Raw genomic sequence first — 21,776 nt, 5'->3', positions numbered from 1 at the left:
GGTGGCAGCGATAGCGTGTGCAATCGTGGGGACTTTCGACCGAGAGCAATGGAGATGGATGAGGATGAAGGAAGAGGTGGCGAGTTCTTCAGTTCAATGGTAAAGTAGCCGGAGCTACTGCTGGTATGTATGCAGTTGACAGCTTAGGTGTTTAGTTCCTTAGGTCCTTGGGGAGCAAGGGAGTCATGCAGGTAGTTGGTTTGGTTGAGTTAGGATGCGCCGATCTGGGTAGGATTGGCATGTAAAGCCAGGTGTCGGTTATGTAAGTAAGTGAGTGGCCTCGCGCAACGGTCGTTTAACAGAATGACGACAGCTAAGGTGGCATTGTACTACTAAAAGGACCCCGCTGCACTGCTGCGGCTTAAAAGGACCCCTGTGGGCTATCCCCAGAAGCTTGACCAACAGGCGCTAATCTTAGTAACTTCACACCTATCGAGTTTCATAAGCATTGAATTCATGCCATATCCAGATGTGTCACTTTAATCAGCTGCAGGAAATCAAATGTGTTTATTCTGTTGTGCAAACTACAAGAATCTTACATAACGCCGCAGAAGTCTTCATCTAGCCCCTGGTAGAAAAGCATCACTGCGTTACCACCAGCAGGATGCAAACACTGCACGCCCCCCTATTGATGCATGTGAATACCAGAAGTCGCCCTGTCATCACCGGCCAGATTGGTAACCGCTAAGAAGATGCGCATGGAAAAGAAAGAAAGAGAAAGAAAACAACAATATGGACCATTCCATCCTCGATATGAACATTCACTATGCCCCAATCCTGGTTTTCGCCAAGGGCCACAGAATGACGGGTGTAAGCACCTGGGAGCCTACCAGCCATCATCCCCGAATCCTCCTTCCGAGCTTACTCGTGCTTCAGACGCCGGCGAGACGCTACGACCGCTTCTGATATGTCTATCAGGCGTGACGGGCTGCTCATCGGGCTTGGGGCGAAGTCCAGGAACGAACTCGGCCAAGATGTTCTGCGGGACCACATAGCGAGGAACGTGGAAGGCAATGCCGTCGGGCTTGGTCATGAAGACATCTATGAGTCCTCCGCTGACGTTGGCGATGAATTCGCGGAATAGGTCTGATTTGCGGATCTGACACTTTTGGCTGCTCGATTCGGCGTGGGCGATGGCGTTGGTCATGGTCGTAAAGAGCCGGGAGCAATACGGACAAGAAATCCGCATGCCGGCCTTGTGGGCTGAGGACTTCAGGTGGGAAGTGAGTTGGGCAGGTCGCATAAATTTCTTTCTGTTACGATGTCAGTAAGGGGTTTCCCCAGCGCACAACAAGTCAACCCATGGTGGACATACCCGCAACGAAGATGAGGACACTTGTATCTCTCAAAGACAGGTTCGTAGAAGACAGCCGGGTTGTAGCCCTGCTTGTCGGGATCCATCACACGGTGATCGATTCGCTTGGTCATGTCGACCGGCACTTCATGGTGATCAAGCTCCAGGTCGCGGAAGAGCTGCTTGGGAGGAGGCCGGACGTTGGGGAACGCTTGGTTCTCCTTCGATGCCCATGGGCCGGCGTGGCTCTCAGCGTCTCTCTCTTCCAAGGCCCGGTCGAGGGCAGCAAGGTTGTCTCCGGTGAGAAGGTCGGGCGCTTTGTTGATACCCCCGAGGTACAAATCGGGCTCGTTCTTGGGAGTCTCGGGCTCGCGTGCCAGCGGGAAGTCGTAGTCGGATTCCCACTCGACAAAGTTGCGACGCGCCCTATCTGGCTGGAACCAGGGGCGGATATCGGCATTGACGGCCTTGTCGTCCATGTAGTTGAACAAGTTGTCTTCGTTGGCGGGGTTCATGCTGCCCAAGCCCTTGACGAAGTCGACGCGTCTCTTGCGGGCCTCATTGACCATCTCCGGTTTGATGGTGGGGCATTCTCTCGACTCGACATGCTTCATCAAGCCGCAAGGGTGGCGGAAAGTCGATTTGCAGCCAGGGCATACGAGCTCCTCCTCGGGTACGTGCCACTGAGCAGAATGTCAGCAGTGGACTCATCAACACCGGGAACACTATCTTCAGCTTACCTTGGCATCATGCTTTGCCAGGCTCGTGCCGTCGTAGAAATTGATCTCGCACTTGGTACATGTCCAATGTGATTTTCGGTGCTGATGCTGGTAGAGCTCCGCAGCCGAAGGAAGGACGATGCCGCATCCAGGCCGAGGGCATGGGTGCGAAGAGGTTTGGGCCTGGGTAGTAGACGCTTGAGTGGCATGCCCGGCAAGGTTGGCGGCCGAGAAGGGGATGACGTTGTTGCTTGCCATGATTGCGTCGTCGGTAGGCGAGAGATGGAAGTGTGGTGACCAGGAAGGAAACAAGTCGAAACGATGTCTCCGGGGGCAAAAGTAATACCCACCCTTACCTTTGACCTGAGGCTGGTGATGTGCCTGCTTTGCTGGGAATCCTGCGTTGAAAGGGATGGATTGCAAAAGACGGGGGAGTGACCTTGGGAAAAGAGAAGGCGCCTCTCATTCGGAGGAGGTGAACTGGGTAGAGGGAAGGTGGGTGATGTTTACCACAATGAAAGTTGCCACTTTAGCTGGGTTAACAGACCCGCACGTCGGCGACAAATCCTTGAAGACTGGCGGTATTTATTGAACTACAGTCCAACTGCCGGTGACTGTATCGAGGAGAATGTACTTTAGGTAGCATTCAACGGTTCAAGAGCGCACCTTCCGAAAAACTAGAAAAGCGATGAGGTACTTGCCATCACGATCCAAATTACTGGGGCTGAACCGCAAATAATAAGTGCAGGTGTTAGGAAACAACAAATTACTACTGGTCTGTAAGAAAGCGTACGTCCAATTGATGTCAGGAGAGCAGACCTTTGTGTTCTTGGCTTGGAGTATTTGGGTCACCTCACGAGACAGCGGATCTGTGAGGAGGCAATCGGTGGTGGGATAGTTGTTTACATTCGAAATATCACGGCATCACTCAGTTACACTATCTGGATTCCAAATGGACGGGAACTCAGGAAGTCATATTAATTACCTAGTTGACCAAGCCTTATGTAGGTGTACGATATACAGGCTACCCCTATCTTGGGTTCACAACGCATTCTCCAATAGGGGAGCTAACTGCCTGGCTGGCGCAGAAACTGCAGTGGCCAACCCAAAATTCCGAGTTCAGAAAGCTTTCTTCGGGTCCTGTATGTGTACCCCGGCTTGATACAACAGCCGGGGGAACAAATTTGTCTCTCAGACACGTATTGAGAATATTTTGGTTTTGTTGGCAGGTTCACGTGCAGCACGATGAGCCAAAGGGACTCATGCCCTCTTGCATGGAATACATCTAGTCCTGCTGCTACTTTCCTAAACCCTCGTGCCCAGTCTACTGTAATTATATATGACAGCAGCACGGGGTTAGATATAGCAGCGGGGCAGCATTATGGCAAGATTCTCAGCAATACCAGAACGAGTACCTAAAATGACACCGTCCTCAGCTCCAGCATCACAGAAACGTAAACGTACCCTTTCAACACGGTTAATTCGACACGACAAGATGCAACCTAGGTAAACACCGCATCAACAGTTAGTACGCGCTAACGCGGACACACACAGGCATATGTTCGCGATATCATGCCATCGTCCCAGAAGCAAGCATCACAAGACACAGAAGAAAGACCAGAAGGAACTGTCAGTCGGCGATGCTTAGTTGAATTTCCAAAAAGCACAGCACAATCGGGGGTATCATTAGGTGCCACCACACCTCCCTAAGAATCTACAAGAACGCCGTCCCATGCAAAATTCCGCTGCTGATGCTCTGTCGCAATCTCTCTCGTGATGAGGCCCTCCCTTTCCTTCCCCTCTCCCTGGGGAACCAAAAAAAGAATCGTTATAATATGTACATTTCCTTCCTATTATCGTTTCACTCTAACTTCTTCCTCTCATCCTCCACTTCCTGCAGCAGCCCACTCATCTGGGCAAGGAAGTCGGCATCCGAGTCGTCGTCACTCTTGGCCCTTTTGCGGCTGGGGGCCGACGCTTCGCTTCGGTAGGCGGTCAGGTCCTCATCCTCTTCGGTTTCATCGGGAAGCACAGTGGCGGGGCGCTTGCGTTTCATGGAAGAGACCCGCGAAATGACCGGCGAGGGGCTGCTGTTGTGGGTGCCATCCAGGTCGTTGGCCACTGCAAACAGGCTGTGACGGGGTGTATCCTCAATGGGTGTCGATGCCAAAGAATCGCTAGGCTCGCTCTCACGCATGGTGGTTCTGCGGAACTTCTCAAGGGCTTCCGGCTGGTAGGCATACTTGCCGTCGGGCATGAGGACAAGACCATGGACCTTGTATTGCCAGTAGGGATCCTTGACCCGGCTCTTCTTGGTCTTTTCGACGCGGCTGGTGTTGAAGCCCACACTCGATCGGAAGCTTGAACTGTACGTCGAGTTTCGGACACTGCTGGCCGGGTTGGAGAGTGTGTCTCGGCCATTGGCCAACGCCAGGAGCTTTGCGGTTTTAGACCCCATCTTGGCATTGGAGGAGGTGGTAGAGTTGCGGCTGATGGGTCGGAGGCCTTGCTTCTCCCGTCGGCGGTTTTCGGTGCGCCGCAACATCTCTGACGGAAGCATCGTGAGTGGCGCGTCGTCGTCTGCGGCAGCTTCGCGAGCGGCTGCCTGCTCGTCGCGCATCCCTTTGAAGACACCGCTGGCGAGCAGGGCTTGTTCCACATCCTCGTCCTGCGATTGGATCGACTCCCTGAACTCCTTTTCCCTCCGAGACTTGTTCAGTGCTTTGCGTTCGCGGACTAGCTTGAGAGACTCTTCGTATCTCTTCTGTTTCGCAGCTTCCTCTTCGGCCTTCCGTGCTGCGATACTCTCTCGTGAATTCCAGCGTCGAGCCTCGTCCCTTCCCTCCTGAATTCGCTTCTTCACCCGTCGCTTGCGGAATATCTTTAGCCACCTGTAGAAGTAGGTGACACTCAGACTGTACTTCCGGAATTTCCTAGCCTCGGCCCACAACCGTTCATCCTCCTCTTTGCGTATGCGTTCGTTTTCCTCGGCCTGCCATTTCTCCCATACTTCTCCTATAGTTTCTGCCACCACCCATTCTTCGAGATGCTCCTTCATCAGTCCTCCGTCTCCCATAACAAACCATTCTGTAAAGCTTCCCATCGGGTCTTTGTGAGTGGGGGGGGGACTGCAGCTAGAGGCGCAGGGGTGATGCTAGACGAGGCCGTGGGAGCGAATGGCCCCAAGGTGCTCGGTGCCGGCGTCGTAGTGGCTGGTGCGGGACCAGACGGGAACGGGGACGATGTGTTGGTTAATGGTGATTGAAGGTTTCCCGCTGGAGCTTCGGTGCTCGTTGGCTTTGGGCTGGCCATCGTACTGAAGATAGAAGCGGGAGTCGAGCTGGACGTCGAAGCATCCCCAAGCGAAGCAGAGGGGGTGCCGAAGCTGGGAGACCCAATACCAGCAGTTGAAGATCCAGATGAACCGAAAATCGAAGGAACCGAGGGGCTTTTCCCCATAGCGCTGTCCGAAGCTTCTGGTTGCTTTACGGGATTGAACACAGATTTGGTGTCCGCAAACATGGATGGTGTATCGTTTGATCCTGATATGGTGTTCTGATTTGGGGATGCGAATATACTCGGTGCCGATTTCTGTGTTTCGGGGGGCCCAAGGAATGTGCTATCACCAAATGTAACCTTTTTGTCGGCCTTGGGTTTTGTTGTCTCGTCAGGTGTTGGCGGTACTGGCTTTGGAGCCCCGAACAAGTGAGCGAAGGGGTTGGCAGCCGACGGTGAACTTTGTGCGGTTGTGGTCGACAAAGGAGGCACTGAGGCAGTCGAGCTCGGCTGTGCAAAAATTGACGGCCCTGAAGACACGCCAGGGTTGGACTGTGAAACCTGAGCACCGAGGCCTGAGAAAGGGGATACCGCGGAAATAGGAGCAGGCTGCGCTGCCGGGGCAGGTGCCTCGCTATCGGTTTCCGACTCGACAATCTCGTCAGGCTGCTGGGGTGCTTCGCCGTTGTCCGGCGTTTCCTCCACAAATAGGCTCTCCTCATCGGGACTTGTCTCAGCCATCTCTACTCCAATGATTTCGTAGACGGTCTTGTGGATGATCTCGGCAAGGGGTCGATCGCTCCGTTTTCGCTCGACAAGACCGTTCGAGAACGAATGAGGAACGCGTGGTTCGTCCATCTGTTGCCGCGGGTTGAGGACCAGATAGCGGCGGTCGTTATCCTCCTCAAAGTGCAACCCATGCAACTCGGCAAAAGCGACAGCTTCGTCTTCAGTGTCGAAATAGAGCTTCCTCCGGAGAAATTCAGGGGTCAGGTCCTTGGGTCCGTCTCTGGGCCTGGAATATGCCTTCTTTATCACCTGCAGCATGGATTGACGGACCATGCTGAAGTGAATCTCGGCAAAGCAGGCCATGGTGTAGGATATCTGAGGGGATCCAACAATAGTGAAGAATATCGAACCGACATTGACGGCCATGTCGGCGGGCGCGGCTGGACTGAGGGGCCCACGAAGCATTGTGGTGTTATCGATAGCTTCGACGAGGCACATGGCAGTCCTGACACTATCCGATTCCCACAGCCAACTCGGCCATCTCTGGATCTTTTCTTTCAAGCCTGTCTCGCTCGCGAAGAATAAGGCGTAGTAGCCACGAAACTCGGCTTCGTTTTCGCACTTGATCCCAGACGTGGCGCAAGAGTCGTATGCCTGATCCAACGACATCAACGTCTTACTCAGCTGTTCGCGTTCTTGCTGCTCACTGAAATCTTCGGCAGCGAAGCCAGGTTGTGAAAGAAGATGTAGTGACGTCACATGGAACCTCGCAATGGTCTCGAGGCAGTAGATGTGATCCTGCACCTCCTCCGCGTTCATGGCAGGACCTTGGGGTATGAAGTCTTTGCGGATAGCTCGCGTGCGATCCCAGAGGAAATGATGCCGAGTCGTGAGCAGATCGTCAGTCGGAATCAGCTGGTCTATCATATAGTCCAGTGATCGTCTTAGCGCTGCGGGCGATCGTACGTCCATTGGCAAGGGCAACTCTATCCCAGCTGCAGATCGAGCCAGTCGCGTTACCATTTTCGTTGGGCACGGTATCATGTCTCCGTTGCTATCCTCCTTCTCAGCCAGCTTCACATCGTTTTCGGTAATCCGGATAATCTTCTCCCATTCTGGGCACATCTCCTCGCATATGCCCTTGAATATCAGGGCCTCGTCGAGACGCCTTTGTTTCCCTTCCTCGTCAACCAAGTCAGCCTTCACGAGCGAGCTGCGAGCCTTTTCGCGGTAAGCTTTGTACTCTTGGCGGAAGGCATCCATCGCAGCTCTTGAGGAACGAGCTCCCGGGTTGGACGGCCAAGTCGGGGGCTTGACCCTATCTTTAGCAAGCTGCGCCCTGATAGTGTTGGCGAAATCTTCACGTCCAGAGCCTTTCGGTGTGCTGCGATTATTCGAAACCGGCTGTCGGTTGCCATTGGTGTGTAGGTGGTTTGCCGGCTGGGCGGGTGTCGTACGTTGTTGCTTTGGCCGCCCTTGCTCCTCGTGAGCCCCCTTGCGTTTTCCGTTCACCTGGCCATTGGGTTCGCCATGAGCTAGCCCTGTGGGCTTCTGGGCCGCCTGTGACTGCTGGGCTTGGGCGAAGGCAGAGGACGGCTGGGTGACTGCTCCGGGCGCGGCAGCACCACCAAATGGGTTCGGTTTCGCAACCGCTGCGAAAGGGTTGGGGGCTGGCGATGGCGCTTTCGGTGCATTCTCTATGCCGGAGAACGGGTTGAATGGACCTTGAGAGGGCGCGCCAAAAGGTGCACTCGCAGGCGCCATAACCGAAGCAAAAGCTGCGTTTTCAGTAACATTAGTGGATCGAATACACACCTACATCCTCATAATCAAATCGGCGGTTTGGGGGTTTCTAGCGTAGCCCATGGTTCCAACATGGTGTGTGTGCTTCCGAGGGATGACTGCTTTCGGCCACGAACTCTCCTTCAATTGCCTAGAGGTGCCTGACGAAACAAGCTAGTCGTGACCTTTGCAGATCGGACACAGAAGACTGGCCAGCGGCGAGCCTGTCCTGCCCGTTTTGCCAGATTCTCCCATGGTTGTAGCCGCCAGTTTTCTTGCCAATCCGTCATCGCCCTGGCAAATGTGGCTCGGATGGTTTCGATGAGGGTGGAGCCAGCCTCTCCGTAGGCATCGTGCCTCCCAGCTGCTTCAAGGATGTATCGGCCGGTCGCAAGTCCGAGTAAACATGACAACTATGTATGGAGAGTGCTGGTGGTGGTTGTAGGAAAGATCCGAAGACTCACGGTTCGGTGCAGCCATGGCTGTAGACAATCCCCAGCTTTCGCCTCTTGCGCCGAAGGTCAAGGATATGGTGAGGTGTGATGATCGGTCATTGAAGAGGACGCGTCGCAGAGCTCCGATGTATTAAGTGACAGGATTTTTCGAGCTTGATGGTACAGTTGTAGGCTGACACAACGGATCGTGGTGTGATGTCGCGACAAGATTTGTTTCCGGTTTGAGGTGATGGTGGTGGTTGACAAAAGTGTTGCCGTCAGGATTATTGGTTCGTTGGAAGTCGCGCTTTGCCGGCGCTGGTTGTCTGATTGATTTGGGGTATCCGATTGAGATGTGAAGTGAGGTGAGGGTGTGTTGGAAATGCGATGGTCGTCTTCCTGGTGTTTGCTCAAGCCTAGTTGCTCGTGTCTGGCCGCGTTCGTTCAGGTCCAAATGCCATCTTCAGATGGAGTGGAAGGGAAGTGAAAGCGGAAAGAATGGGGGAGCTCTGACCATGAGCTGGACTTTGACCGCCTTGCCCTTGACCGGATTGGGCTAACTCCATTGGCCAGAATAATAGAGTGGGAAGTTGGCAGCCGCTGAAGCATCAGTAACAACAATAGGACAATAGTTCAACAATCAACCTGATTGATGAGCCAGACAGATGCACAAAATGCCTGTTGTTCAAATTCGTTTTTACCTATTGTATTAGACACTATTTTACTAACACCAAGGACCGCACCACCAGCTTTCGAATCATACATGTGGCTGAACTTCGGAAGCTACTGTTCCAGATCGTGTATACTTACCTAGACATCGAGATACAAGGTATAGAAGAGCCATGGAACGCTCTTAAGTACTCTACTGTACGATACTCTTCTACACTTATCTGTTTTACTTTATACGAACTTGGTAAGGTTAGATTACAATTCGTACCTAATTTCAAAGCCTCTATAGTACAGATAACCACCCACTGCCAGCACAACACATGGCCAGGCCACGATAGACATGCATAGCCATTCACTGTTCAGAATGCCGGCCAGTCAAAGAAAGGAGCTGGCAATGAGGTCATGAAAATCCAGCCACCCCGTTAGAGCTAACCCGCACTACTTTCCTGAGACCTTTTCACTGACCGACTGGCTGTCTCCGGTCAACCAAACACGGTAGGTTCTTTGGTGGTCCAGAACTTCAAGAGGCCCCCCTCGGCATCACCCCTCCAAAGAATTCCAATGCCTTGACTCGGGCGGTCCAACGTTCATGACAATTTAGCAGTCACCCGCCAGCACCCAGGAGGAGAGCAGAGAGAGGAACAGCCCGAGCCCGATGATCACTGGGAACTGGCCGGGCGCTATTACCCGGCGCCTGCAGGGGGGCTATTACCTGGCTGCAGCCCCGGTACTGCCGGCTGGGTCCCAACGCACGCAGCACGACTAAGGCACCTTGCATTGTGATTCCCCAAAAAGTCAAAGTCCCCTAGGTAAGTCCCTTGACGCCCAGTCGAGGGTGCGTCTCGCAAATAATTGTAGAATCCTCAATCTTTCCGCCGTGACCTTTTGCAGATTTTCAATCTCATTTTCCTTACCTATGTAAAACCACCCAGCCGTCGCCGTTTCGCACGCTTAACTTTCGTTCTCTTTTGGCCACCCAGAAAGACTAAGAGCAAATTCATAACTAAACCAACCCAATCGGAAAAAGAGAAAGAAAGAAAAGAACATATCCATCCTCCTCCCACGATTGCCAGCCCCGCCGATGGGGACTTATCCACGTCCGACACCTCATCATCGCCTTAATCGACCATCCATGTCTTAAGACGATCGGCTGATGGAACGAGGCTTCCTCGCGCGACACAACATACCAACAGCAGCAAGCAGCCCGGAAGTCCGACGACAAGAACCAGAAGCAAACAACCACAAACTGCGCGACCCCATTCGACGCTCTCACGATAACACCTGAACTGTCGCTTCTTCGCACGCGCGCACACGATTGAGATCTGCCACCACACAGCCCGGTTGGCTGACTGAGCTGCGCTGAGCCGAGCTGAGCTCATTTCCTCCCCCTACTTTGTCCATCCGAGAAACCACTCCCTGAAACAGGGCAGTGCAACACACACGCCCCCAACTCGTATCGCTCGTATAAATCCAATCCGCCCACCCACTTCCCACCCTCCGATGGCGTTTCTCGAAGACCCGCGCCTGCGCCAGCGCTGGAACCAGATATCGCAAACGACCGAGACGGTGACCGAGAACGCGGCGGCCGGCATCTGGACCTTTGGCCACACCTATGTCAACCCCTGCCTGGGGTCCCTCTGCTCCGTCTTCGACGGCTGCACCAACCGCTGTCTGGGCGACCCGGAGGAGCGGGCGCGGCGGCGGCGGGAGCGCGAGCGCGCGCGGGGTAACGCCGAGTACAGTTTCGACTTCTACGACGACTGGGATGACGACCTGGCCAGAGGCGACGCCGGGCAAAACAACAGCGGTGGCGGTGGCGGCGGCGGGATCTTCAAAGGATGGCACCACGAAGACTGGGATCGCCTCCTGGCCGGCACCGGCACGAGTAAGAAAGGCGCAGGCGAGGTGCACGAGCAGCCCCAGCGGGGGACCAAGGGCATGAGCTACGGCACGCGGGAGGCGCGGCGCAAGTCAAGCACGGCCGAGGACCCGACCATCATCCCCAGCACGGCGCCGATCGGCTTCCTGGGCCGTCTCCCGTTCAAGCTCGGCGGGCCACTGCGGTACAAGCCCAGCGCGGCCAACCTGCAGGAGCACCCGGGCCGGCACGGCCTGGAGGGGGAGCACGAGCCGTTGCTAGGGGGGCCTAACGACGACCACGACCACCACGAGGCTCACTTCATGGTGCACCCGACGCACAGTAGGACGCGGAGCGGGACGACGGGGAGCGGGGACACGAGCGACTCGTACCGGTCGCGAGGCGACCTCTTCCCTAGTGACGGAGAAGGGGAGGAGGACGCGATACCCCTGGACGACGAATTCGCCGACGACTTCGACATCACGCTCGACCGCATGGACGACCGCTCCAGCAACAAGACGCGCAGCAGCAAGGGCAAGCGCCGCGCCGCCTCGAGCAGCTACAGCGTGCAGCGCAGCGCGTCGCGGACGACGCTGGGGTCGACGCACTCGCGGCCGCCCTCGCTGCCGCCGACCCCTGAGTTCGCCGCCGCCACGGAAGCCGACCCCGCGATCCTCAGGGATCTGCAGTACGAGGAAGAGCAGCTGCGCCGCGAGGAAGACGAGGAGGTGGTGCGGAAACGGGAGGCCGCCGCCCGGCTGGCTCTTAGGCGAGGGCTCAGCCGGGAAAACATGCAGGTCGAGTCCGTGGCGGAAGCTAAGGCCGAAATCGTGCAGGTCGACCAAGTGTATGCGCCGGCGCAGGCAGCAGAAGTGATGATGGCTGGCTCTCCTCCTGAACCCGACTCTAGGCAACTACAGCAAAACCCGCGGAGTCCATCTCCGCCGCCACCGAGTGATGATTTCGTGCCCGCCCGGCTGCCGTATTTCAAATAGAAGAGAAGCAGCAATCTGCGACTGCAATGATTCACCCACATACGAAAACGCAGCAGCACTGCGTGCCCCCACGACGGTCGATAAATAAGCAAAGGCTTATCAAACACAACCTCGGGGGTCTTCACCATGCAAGTAATGGACCAATGTGGGTTTCGACCAAAAAAATAAAAATAAGGCAGTCGAGAAATTCACTGCCGGCTTGGATATTGTCCTTTTACCGGCATACCTACTCATACTGCGGCCGCATCATTACGGACATAGATACCCCAATCAACCCCTGACGACTAAGATGGACCTCATCCCCATGAGGACGACGATGTAGAATGCCAAGATGGGCATCATGAGCCACGTTTCAAGAGAGCCAACCGAGCTATGAAGATGACAGAATGACCTTGAATCCTTTTCATGTATATAATTATTAAGATATCATTATGGTTGCATAGCATATTGGCAATAGACACTTGGAAGGCCGGGCCGATCCAAGTTGGCAGGCATTCCGAGACATAGACAAGAGAGTTGAGACTTGAGACTGAGACCGAGTTCGTGAGTTCTTCGAATATGAGTACCTGAATAGCATAGTCGCATCAATCGAAGCAACTGTCAATGTGTCAAATTATAGATTGGCGACCCTGGATCAGCAGTGAGATCACTACTTGACGTCATGTCTCAAGTGTGTGATCAAACAGTACTTATCCAACGTAACGAAACTCGACATAAGTCTGGAATAAAATGACTGCCTCCTGGGTGCAATGATCTGCAGATATCTCGATCCTCTGTAAACCCCCTAGCTGCTATGCAAGGCAAAAACTTCGCAATCAGAGCCGACCTGTCCATCCGACCGTTGCTGTAGGACACATTGTACCTAGAAGAGGAAAGTGGAAGTTGATGAGGAGATCAAAAGTCGTGCCTCGGCCCACGCCCACCTTTCCCCGCAAAAGCGTTAGACCCAGCGGTTGCGGGTGTGGTGGAGAACCGGGGTCTGTGGCCGGGATCTTGTTTACGTAGGCGATAGATAGGTAGATCTTGAAGAGATGATGTTCCGCGGTCACTGGTCTCCCCCAATTGCTGTTGTTTCACAAGCAATTAATAATTTGAGCTGCCGAGAGGGACCGTTCGTGTGCACGTGTGTACATTTCCAATTTCTTTCCAGTAGGCTTCGCAAACCCAACTTCTCTGCATTGCCCAACCACTTTACCTAGCTGGCTTACAAGCAGCTCGAAGCAACCTGGAACCAGATACCTGACATAATACGACACACGTACTTGCTAAAGCACAACTGTCGCACAGTACCCAGCAACCATGACAGCCACCAACCCCGAGCTCACGCCCACAGGGCCCATAAGCACGCCCCTGACCAAACTCCTCGGGATCCAGCACCCCATCGTCCTGGCGGGCATGGCGCGGACCTCGGGCGCCGCCCTCGCCGCCGCCGTCTCCAACGCGGGCGGCCTGGGCGTCATCGGCGGCTTCATGTACACGCCGGACCAGCTGCGCGAGATCGTGCGGGACATGAAGGCGCTCTTCGACCGGCCGGACCGGCCCTTCGGCATCGACCTGGCGCTGCCCCAGGTCGGCGGCGGCGCCCGCAAGACCAACCACGACTACACGGCCGGCAAGCTCGACGAGCTCGTCGACATCACCATCGAGAGCGGCGCGCGCCTCTTCATCAGCGCCGTCGGCGTCCCGCCCAAGCCCGTCATCGACCGCCTGCACGCCGCCGGCATCTACGTCATGAACATGGTCGGCCACCCGAAGCACGCCGTCAAGGCCCTCGAGCTGGGCGTCGACATGGTGTGCCCGCAGGGCGGCGAGGGCGGCGGCCACACGGGCGACATCGCCAACAGCGTGCTGATCCCGAGCGTCGTCGACGTCGCGCGCCGCTACCGGCCGGCCATGCTTGGGGGCCAGCAGCCGGCCCTGGTGGTCGCCGCCGGCGGCATGTACAACGGGCGCAGCCTGGCCAGCTCGCTGATGCAGGGCGCGGTGGGCGTGTGGGTCGGCACGCGCTTCGTGGCCAGCGCCGAGGCCGGCTGCAGCGAGGAGCACAAAAAGGCCGTCGTGGCCTGCAACTTCGACGAGACGGACCGCACGCTCGTGCTGTCGGGCCGCCCGCTGCGGATGCGCGTCAACGACTACGTGGCCAAATGGCACGCGCAGCCCCAGAAGATCAAGGAGCTCTGCGACCAGGGCATCACGCCCATCGAGTGGGATTTCGACCAGGGCAACGACGTCGACCCGCCGCACCTGATGGGGCAGGTCGCCGGTGCCATCACCAAGATTCAGCCGGCAGGGGAGATTGTGCGCGAGATGGTGGACGAGGCCCTGCAGATGCTCAAGACAGGGAGGGATTACATCACGCCGACACCCAGTCAGCCCAAATTGTAAACTTCAATGTTTGTAACTATATAACCGTTGGTTTTTCCTATTTTTAGCGACACGAAACTCGGGTTCTGTATTTAGCATACGTACGAATGGTACCTACATACAAAGTACGTAGTAAAGTTTCCCAAGGGACCCGCAACGGGGCATCCAGTCATCTCAAGTTGCAAGCCAACCCGGTCATCGTCATTCAAGCTAGGTAAAGCTACCGAAATAACGAGGCATCTTCCTTTGTAAGCTGGATAGAGCTGGGTCGGCCGGGACGGTAACTTGGTTTGCTTGGCTAACGATGAACCCGAGTAATCGTAATCATGTGACACGAAAAGCGCCTTTGGTGGTGGATTATGCCCTTTCTTGCAGGCAACTCGATGCTAGATCACGTCATGTATTGACCAAGTATACAAGGGTGTCATGGTATGCAAGTCTGACAGTTGTGCTCTGCAAACTGGCAGGTTGGCAATCCTTTCGTGATGCAAATTACAGTGCAGATGCAGTGGAAGAGGGCCTCCCTCTGCCAAAATCACGGGTAGTCTTAGTCAGAGGTAACAATTCAAAAGACGTAGGTAAGCAAGGGAGGGCAGGCTAGGCATGTTAGCAAGGCAATGCTGGAGCGGCCAGGACTCCTTCATACACCCGTCAATAAAAACGGGCAGCAGGGTATCAATCAAAGAGTCAGGCCGCCAAGGCCGGCGGATCGGTTGTTTCCCTCGCCGACTCGACCAGGTAGACCTAGACGTACCGGTTACTTGAATCGCTAGGCGCGTCTTAGGGGGAAAAGCAAGCCGACCCGGCAACGTGATACTGCTAGTCTTCTCGCCCCTTGATTCATTGCTTTTTTGGAAGAGGGGAATACGGGACCGAAAGGGCTGCCCGCCCACCTGCTGAGACATGACAAGCTGTGGAGTTGGGAGGAGGATGCATAGGAGGATTCTGGAAAAGGCTGGAGGGAGCTCGGTAGTTGACAGGCTGGGGTATGTTGGATGGATCCCACACGGCACTAAGGCTACCTAAGCAAGCCTCTCCGCCGCCGCCGCCCCCCGTTGAACGAACCGCCTGGCAGCTGAGCAAACAAAAAGTCGATTACCCCTGCAGCAGGCGGTAGCAAGCAAGCAAGCATTATCACACATGGGCTGCGCGGCCCTCCCGAAGATCATTGCTGTCCTGGCCACTCAGCGGCGCGTTGGAGACAAGACGGCTTGGGGTTTGGCATACTGATTGGTCGGTTCGTCACCGAACGAAAAGCTCTGTGGCATGTTTCAGAAATGTTCTGGTAAGCTGTACCAAACCAAACATGCAGCTCTTCGCATGTGTGTATGTTTGTAGATTCATGGAAGGCAGTCGGGGCGAAAGCCGCTTGGTCTTTCCCCTTATCCCCCCTTAATCCTGTCCATATCTCTTTGCTTATTTTCACTTTTGCTTTGTGCCGTGCCCCCAAAAGAAAATTGTGTGTGCATGGATTTCAAAGGGGACTGAGAGATCAGATTAACGTCGGGACTTGATGCCCAAGCAAGCTGTTCGGGTCCGTTGGCGGGGCACATTCACTGCGTTACCCAGGGAGGGGGATTGACCACCCTCCTTTTACCTTGCCAAGCAGCAGTGTAAGAGGACATAGACCAGCATCGCTGCCCAGCGACAACCAAACATATGCACACATTGTCACCTTGGATTGCAGTGTTTCATCAGATTGTTTGAATTTGTTCTGTTGTTGATTCCTCCAGGTGATGTTACAAAAGTAAATGGTATCATTTGCCGCTCATTCCAGTCGTTACAACGCCCAAAAGCACATCAAGAACCCTCCAGCTAGCATACAAGCTCCAGCCCCCCTGTAAGTAGGTAGTATACAATACGACCGCCAACCAGTACCAGTTGAATGGTCCACGATCCTTCCCGGCTTTTAGTCTAAGCCCACTTGTCTCCACGGCTCTTCTTGAAGACGGCAGTAGATACCAATGGCTCCTTTTCCCACTGAGTCGGGAGAACCATGGCGAGTGTGTCGAGCTCTTCGCGGGCTGCTTGCATGCGCATCTTGAGCGGCTCCTGCTTCTCTGGGCTTTCCTCTTCTTCCGGGTAGGCCATTGGGTCCTCGTCGGCGTCTTCGATGCGCTTGATGAGCTCCTCGAGCTCCTCCTCGGGCACATCCTCCACGAGCTGGGGCGTGGGGCCCAGAAGGAGCTTGTGTGTGTCGTAGACAAAGATCATCTTCTGTAGCGAGTTCAGGTCGACCTTGCCCCATTGTAGCACCCTCCAGGCACCTTCGGGGACAACGGCCAGGCGCTGGGCCCGGGTCAGGTCCCGTGTAGAAGCCCATAGCGAGGAGCACTCGGGCTTGAGCTCGGCTTGGCCGAAGAATAGGGTGTCACGAGAAAAGTCGACGTAAATTCTCGGCGCGTAGTCACCAACACCGAGTGACAGGGTGTAATGCTTCAGGGCCTCGTGCCGGGCCTCAGAGTTGACATGCAGAAGGGCGGGAATCTGGGTGTTGGAGTGCCATGTCTCGCCGTTGTCGTGGCGTGTAAGGACACCGTCCAGAGAGGTTGGCGCATTGCTGCGCCGTGAGAAAGGCGACTGGACAACCACGGTTCGTGCAGCCGGCATGGCCTCTTGCCATATCTTGATGCGCAGCTCGGGTGGGAGCTGGCCGAACATGTGGAATGTTTGAGGGCCCTTGGTCGGGGTGAAGAGGGATGTAAGTGTTTCCATGTTGGACTGTAGGGAGTCGACAAGGTCAAGATACTGAGAGCGTTGTCGTTGGTAGAATCTGGCAAGGAGGCCAAGGGAGTTTATAACTGGAGCGAGGGCCAGTGGCGCCTCCTGCGCATCGATGGTAGTGGTGTGAGACCTTGTGGATGGCATTGTGGTATAGAGAGGCTTTGAGTGTAAGAGTGGGGGATGGTACTCTGATGGGCCAGGACCCCACGGTCGAATAATAAGCAAGTATAAGATCCTCTGTGCAGGGATCCGGTCTGGGTGGGCGTTCAGGGTAACAAGGGGCTATGCTCACGTAAAAGCGGTGATCTAGACCCCAGGGCAGGATGGTGTTCAGCTGTGTGCTGGAGGAAGGATGGGATGCGCCTCGAGGATCTGAAAGAATTATATATCGGCCATGGGCATTGAGCAATGAGGGGTCTCATCCCTGCCCGGGAGCATATACAATGTTGCTTGACGCTCGCAGCAACAGACAGCTGACTGCTGGTCACCAGCTACTTTTAGACTGCCTTTTTTTCGCCATGAGAAAGGCAAGGCCAGACCCTGCTAGCTGCGAGGCCAGGACATCCTTGGTGCAAGCCATGTCAGCCGGCTAACTTTGACCCATCTCTAGCCCAGAACTGGAACGTGGTTAGATAAATGGGGAGACGCCACAGGAGACTAAGGTTGATTGCTGCTCTGTACGTACACAACATGTTGTGCGTATCAATCGAAGGGGCCAGGCGGCCAGGCGGCGGCTGGGGGCCGACTCACCGTGGCCTCTCGAGTCCACAGATCTACTTGCGATGGCAGAGGGCAGGGGTAGCCCTGCCAAGGCATGTCGGTGTAAAGCCCCCGCGGCCTGGTACTACCACCACCACCACCCAAGCGAAGTTGAACAAATGAATTGGCTGAATTCGTCTCGAATTACATTGGATCTCTCTTGGTGACTTCACAAGATGACCGTGGAGCTATGGACAAGTGTCAAATCCGCAAGAGAGCGAGGGTGCAGGAGGGCGCCAACAATGACAAGCTGAGGTCGCATTTGCCGGCTCCGTACTTGGGCTGTCAGAGTTGCCCTTCAATGTTGAGATGTCAAGTTTTGTGGGACTGGACTGGCGACGACGAACGGCACTCCCTACCGATTGGGGCCGATGTGACGCTAATCCGGCCTTTGCAGGTGTGCTGTGTTTGTATAGCCACAGCGACAAGATGCATATACTACGTATGCTTCTTGATCTTTTGTGATTTGTTCAGTTCAGTCAAGGGTTTTTTTTTTTTTTTTTTTTTTACGCGCGTTCGAATGTGCATCTCTTGCGCCACAAAGTGCCTGCAATGCATGCGTGGTTTGTAGGTAGGCAGTCACGAGTCCTGTGTGGAGGTTGAAAGTGCGTGCGTGCGCTGAAGCAGGATGTCAGTATCCATACAGGCTTAACACATACCTACCCTTCGTTCCACAATCTCAGGCCCGAGATGTGACTGACGTGTAGGTAGAGTCGGTATGGTTCCATGACAGCTTGATGGGCACTTTCGAGTCAGTTCCTCGTCCGTATTGATTGCAGATCAAACATAAACAGGAACATATGGGGGAAGTCTATCAACGGCCAATGTCGGTCCACGGCGACGCCTTCCCCCGACCCCCTTAGGTAATACAGGGTTCGCATTGGTCTGTCTGCAGGCATGCTATTTGAGAGGCGGGAGCAACAGAATCGGTAAACCATATTCCCCTAGGTGCATGATAACTCTAGTATGGCATCAGATGAGAGATAGTGTGTCGTGTCTCTGGGTACGTACGTAGAAGATGGTATGTTCTTGTTTGTTTGTTGACTTGGCTCGGTATGTGTGTGTGGCAGTGCCCATGTCAACTGAGAGATATGGGGTTCTACTGAGTGGCTATACACATTCCAACTTGCATCCCGCATCACCACCATCGTCATCAGCATCATTATCATCCAATCTGGATGGGCACGTCGGCGGCTCTCCTCATGTGCCACCTGGTACTGATTCACAATACAACAATAATGTGCAAGCACGTCCGGGGGCGAGCAGATTGAATAGAGTTCATCTCTCGCATGCTTGACAGCTTTGTGTCATGGCGTTCTATTTTGAGAAGAGAGGGAGACACTCAAAATGCTGTCTGTCGGTCGGGGGTTGAGCTCCCTCTGGCGCCGACCCGCCGATGACTGATTGACTTCGTTGCATTCGCGCCCGCCAAGGCGAGCCGTCCGCGTCATAATTCGAAGCATGATCTGGTGATCAGCAAGAGAGTTGCTAGCTGCCCTTTTTCGCCCTCCCTTACATACGTATTACTTACCTGCTGTATGGGCATTGATGCAATTGGGGAATCCTTGACGTAGACCACGACGCGTCGGGCGGGCCAGCGCGGCTCTTCGGCGCTGCTCACGACCAACCGGGCATCTCGCAAGTCGGCACCCAGCTGGGCACTGCCTGCACTCCCCGCCCAATCTGCCCTTCCATCCGCGCCCACCACCCCTCATGCAGACAACGACCAATGGCCAATAGGACAACTGCAGCTTTCATCGAAACATCTGACCAGACTGAGACGAGATCTACCAAGTTTTCGTTACTGGGTTACCTGCAGGAAGTAATATAATCGACGGGTAACGACTGGGACTGGAACGCCGAACATATGCGACGACGACAACGACGTCGTCATGTTCTGGCGAGTCTGGTTCTACGTACGTACGTGGGCCATCAGATTGCCGCGTTCTTTGCATTGCTACTGGCCGTCATGTCGCTGCGTGGAGATTCGGGCCCGAGGCGGCTATGTGCATGGCGCATTCCTCCGTGTCCAAATGACCTTGCCAACTGACTGAGCTTGGATTGGCTTACAGCCACCAATGTACCTGTATTCGTCGACAATGGACGTGGACGTCGCACTACGCTGCGTGAATGAGTGTTGGTTGGCCAACATCAACCCAAGCCATTGAACATGATTGCTTTGAGGCATGTTCTGAGTGGGTGGCACCCGATCATGGCCGAGACTTGCCTTGGACAGGGTCTAATACCTACAAGAAGACGAGATCTCGGCAATCAGGCGCAGGAAGAGCATCCCCGTTCGAAAGTACGTAGCGCCTAAAATGACTCCATGTCGAATCTGGGGAATAGGTTCAGCCCAGCCCATGAATCAGACCCTGAAATCCAAATGAGATTCCTTCGCCTGCACCAAGTGGCTCCCATGATCCATGGATGCTGTGTGGTTAACCTCAACCTTGTACATGTACTGTAGTATGTAATCTGCTGCATGCAATGTCCTGGGTCGGTAGGCAGGAAGTGACTCTGCCACTGCCTCCATACTACCCCTCATTTCCCCAAGCGTTACATCCCGCTTTTAATGCTTTAATGGGGTCGGCTCAAGCCGCATCCAATGGCAAATGACGCTTTACCCCTCTCCCCTGCAAGACGGTTTAACTGCCAGCGTCGGATCTGCACCAGGATTTCCTTTCAGCCCCATTATGTATCTGATTCCCGTGCCCATTTACTACTGGCTGGGGTCCTTGGCAGACAACCTCGAAAAGCTTATGTATGTACACCCAGCTGGCCAGGTATGCATGGCTGGCGAATGCACGTTTGACTTGACCTGCACGAGTCTCACTTTCCATTAATTACAAGTGACAGAGCGGATCCGGGGCACACCACTTCCCACAAGAACAAGAAGAAACCTTGGGATCCTGCTGGAAATGCTCCATCATCGAGCATGTCGTGAGATTCAGGTAAATTCGATTCCTCGGCACACGCCGGCCATAAGGGGTTGTCTAATGCAATGCCAACGTGCATACCTGCCTACATGCCTGACCGGGTAGAGTTACAACTGCTTTACTGCTCGCCTGAGTCAAGACAACTAACTCATCGTCGGCCATCATTCTCGGGACCGTGATTAGTGAACGAATTGCGAGAGGGGACTTCTCTATTTTGTTTTCTTCTTCGGGCCCGGCCTGGTTTCTGGTTCTAGAACCAATGGCAATGGATGAGGAGACCTAATCAGCAGCGCACAAAAGAAGCAACCAGCCTCCATTTTCCACCTCTTTTCTATACGCCAATGGAAGGGAAAAGCAAGTACGGCAAAAGTAAGGGGGTGCGGTAGTATGTCTCATTCATCTAGTTTTTGCCTAAAGACTGGCCCAAGAGCCATTCGTTACCTTCCTCGCCAATAAAAGTTCGTTTTGCTTGCTCTGCTGAAGATACTAGAGCTCGGGCTTGGTCTCCTACAGCCCTATTGGACGTGGCACACAGCTGGCCTCATGTTCTGGCTGTCGATTGAAGAAATTACCATGTACGTCCACCCAATAGCACCTGCCTCCATTTGCCTCCGTTGCCTCAGGGAGGCACGCATGCCGCACCATCTCCGCCTCTGCACAAGGCCTTCCGACGTCAAACCATCGTCTTCTCCCTCTTTCTTCAGGGAAAGAGGCATCTAGACCGCGAACGAAATTCTCCCTGCCACGAAGCTCAGCTGCGCGTGACCAGTGGCGTCGCCCTCCCTCTTCAGCTCGCATGGTCCTGTGGCGTCCAGATATTCTGCAATCGCCACGTTTTAGCGAAACTCTGCAGGGCCCAACGGTCTGGACTCGCTACCAACAAGGTTCTGGTCCGGCTACAGGCGGCCCCAGGGCGCCATTCGGTAAGGCGTGATGGCCTGCCGGTTGCCCGCATACAAGGGCGGACCGCCAGGGAGCTAGCGGAGGTAAGCGAAAGCCTGTGGCTTGGAGCTGGAGAAGCAGTCTAGACCTTCACATGGTTTTTTGATTCTTGCAGATTCCTCCACTGGAGGCCTGAGGCTGGCGACTATACTCTCAGCCCTCCTTTGCTTTATTGCTACTAGCAACGCCTCGCCCGCCTATGCTCAAGAATCTGCACATTTCACCCACGGAGCCATCGCGCGCTTTGGCGCCTCGGGAGTAGTCAATATCCGCATTGATCCTTTTTGCCCATTTG

General features: G+C 54.7%; 5 protein-coding genes across 5 annotated transcripts; 2 read left to right on the top strand and 3 right to left on the bottom strand.

The window, feature by feature from the left end:
- Window positions 1-826: 826 nt before the first annotated feature.
- Window positions 827-2,271, bottom strand: PG985_000297 (uncharacterized protein; the record flags this gene model as incomplete). Its single annotated transcript, XM_066820066.1, has 3 exons — window positions 827-1,253; window positions 1,316-1,977; window positions 2,035-2,271. 3 exons carry the CDS (start codon window positions 2,269-2,271, stop codon window positions 827-829), a joined length of 1,326 nt encoding a protein of 441 aa, XP_066690945.1.
- Window positions 2,272-3,874: 1,603 nt separating this feature from the next.
- Window positions 3,875-8,280, bottom strand: PG985_000296 (80 kd mcm3-associated protein; the record flags this gene model as incomplete). The annotated part of the gene is made up of 3 exons (XM_066820065.1): window positions 3,875-5,037; window positions 5,097-7,796; window positions 8,265-8,280. The coding sequence occupies 3 exons, from the start codon at window positions 8,278-8,280 to the stop codon at window positions 3,875-3,877; spliced, it is 3,879 nt and encodes a 1,292-aa protein (XP_066690944.1).
- A 2,123-nt stretch (window positions 8,281-10,403) lies between these two features.
- Window positions 10,404-11,756, top strand: PG985_000295 (uncharacterized protein; the record flags this gene model as incomplete). The annotated part of the gene is made up of 1 exon (XM_066820064.1): window positions 10,404-11,756. The coding sequence occupies one exon, from the start codon at window positions 10,404-10,406 to the stop codon at window positions 11,754-11,756; it is 1,353 nt and encodes a 450-aa protein (XP_066690943.1).
- A 1,299-nt stretch (window positions 11,757-13,055) lies between these two features.
- On the top strand, window positions 13,056-14,141 carry PG985_000294 (uncharacterized protein; the record flags this gene model as incomplete). The annotated part of the gene is made up of 1 exon (XM_066820063.1): window positions 13,056-14,141. The coding sequence occupies one exon, from the start codon at window positions 13,056-13,058 to the stop codon at window positions 14,139-14,141; it is 1,086 nt and encodes a 361-aa protein (XP_066690942.1).
- Window positions 14,142-16,034: 1,893 nt separating this feature from the next.
- On the bottom strand, window positions 16,035-16,988 carry PG985_000293 (uncharacterized protein; the record flags this gene model as incomplete). Its single annotated transcript, XM_066820062.1, has 1 exon — window positions 16,035-16,988. One exon carries the CDS (start codon window positions 16,986-16,988, stop codon window positions 16,035-16,037), a length of 954 nt encoding a protein of 317 aa, XP_066690941.1.
- Between the last annotated feature and the right edge of the window lie 4,788 nt (window positions 16,989-21,776).

The sequence above is a fragment of the Apiospora marii genome (genome assembly GCF_038362585.1).
Source record: "Apiospora marii strain CBS 49790 chromosome Unknown utg000001l_segment0_segment0, whole genome shotgun sequence".
NCBI lineage: Eukaryota > Fungi > Ascomycota > Sordariomycetes > Amphisphaeriales > Apiosporaceae > Apiospora > Apiospora marii.
Note: the sequence above shows the minus strand (reverse complement) of the source record. Positions and strands in the feature narration are given on the sequence as shown.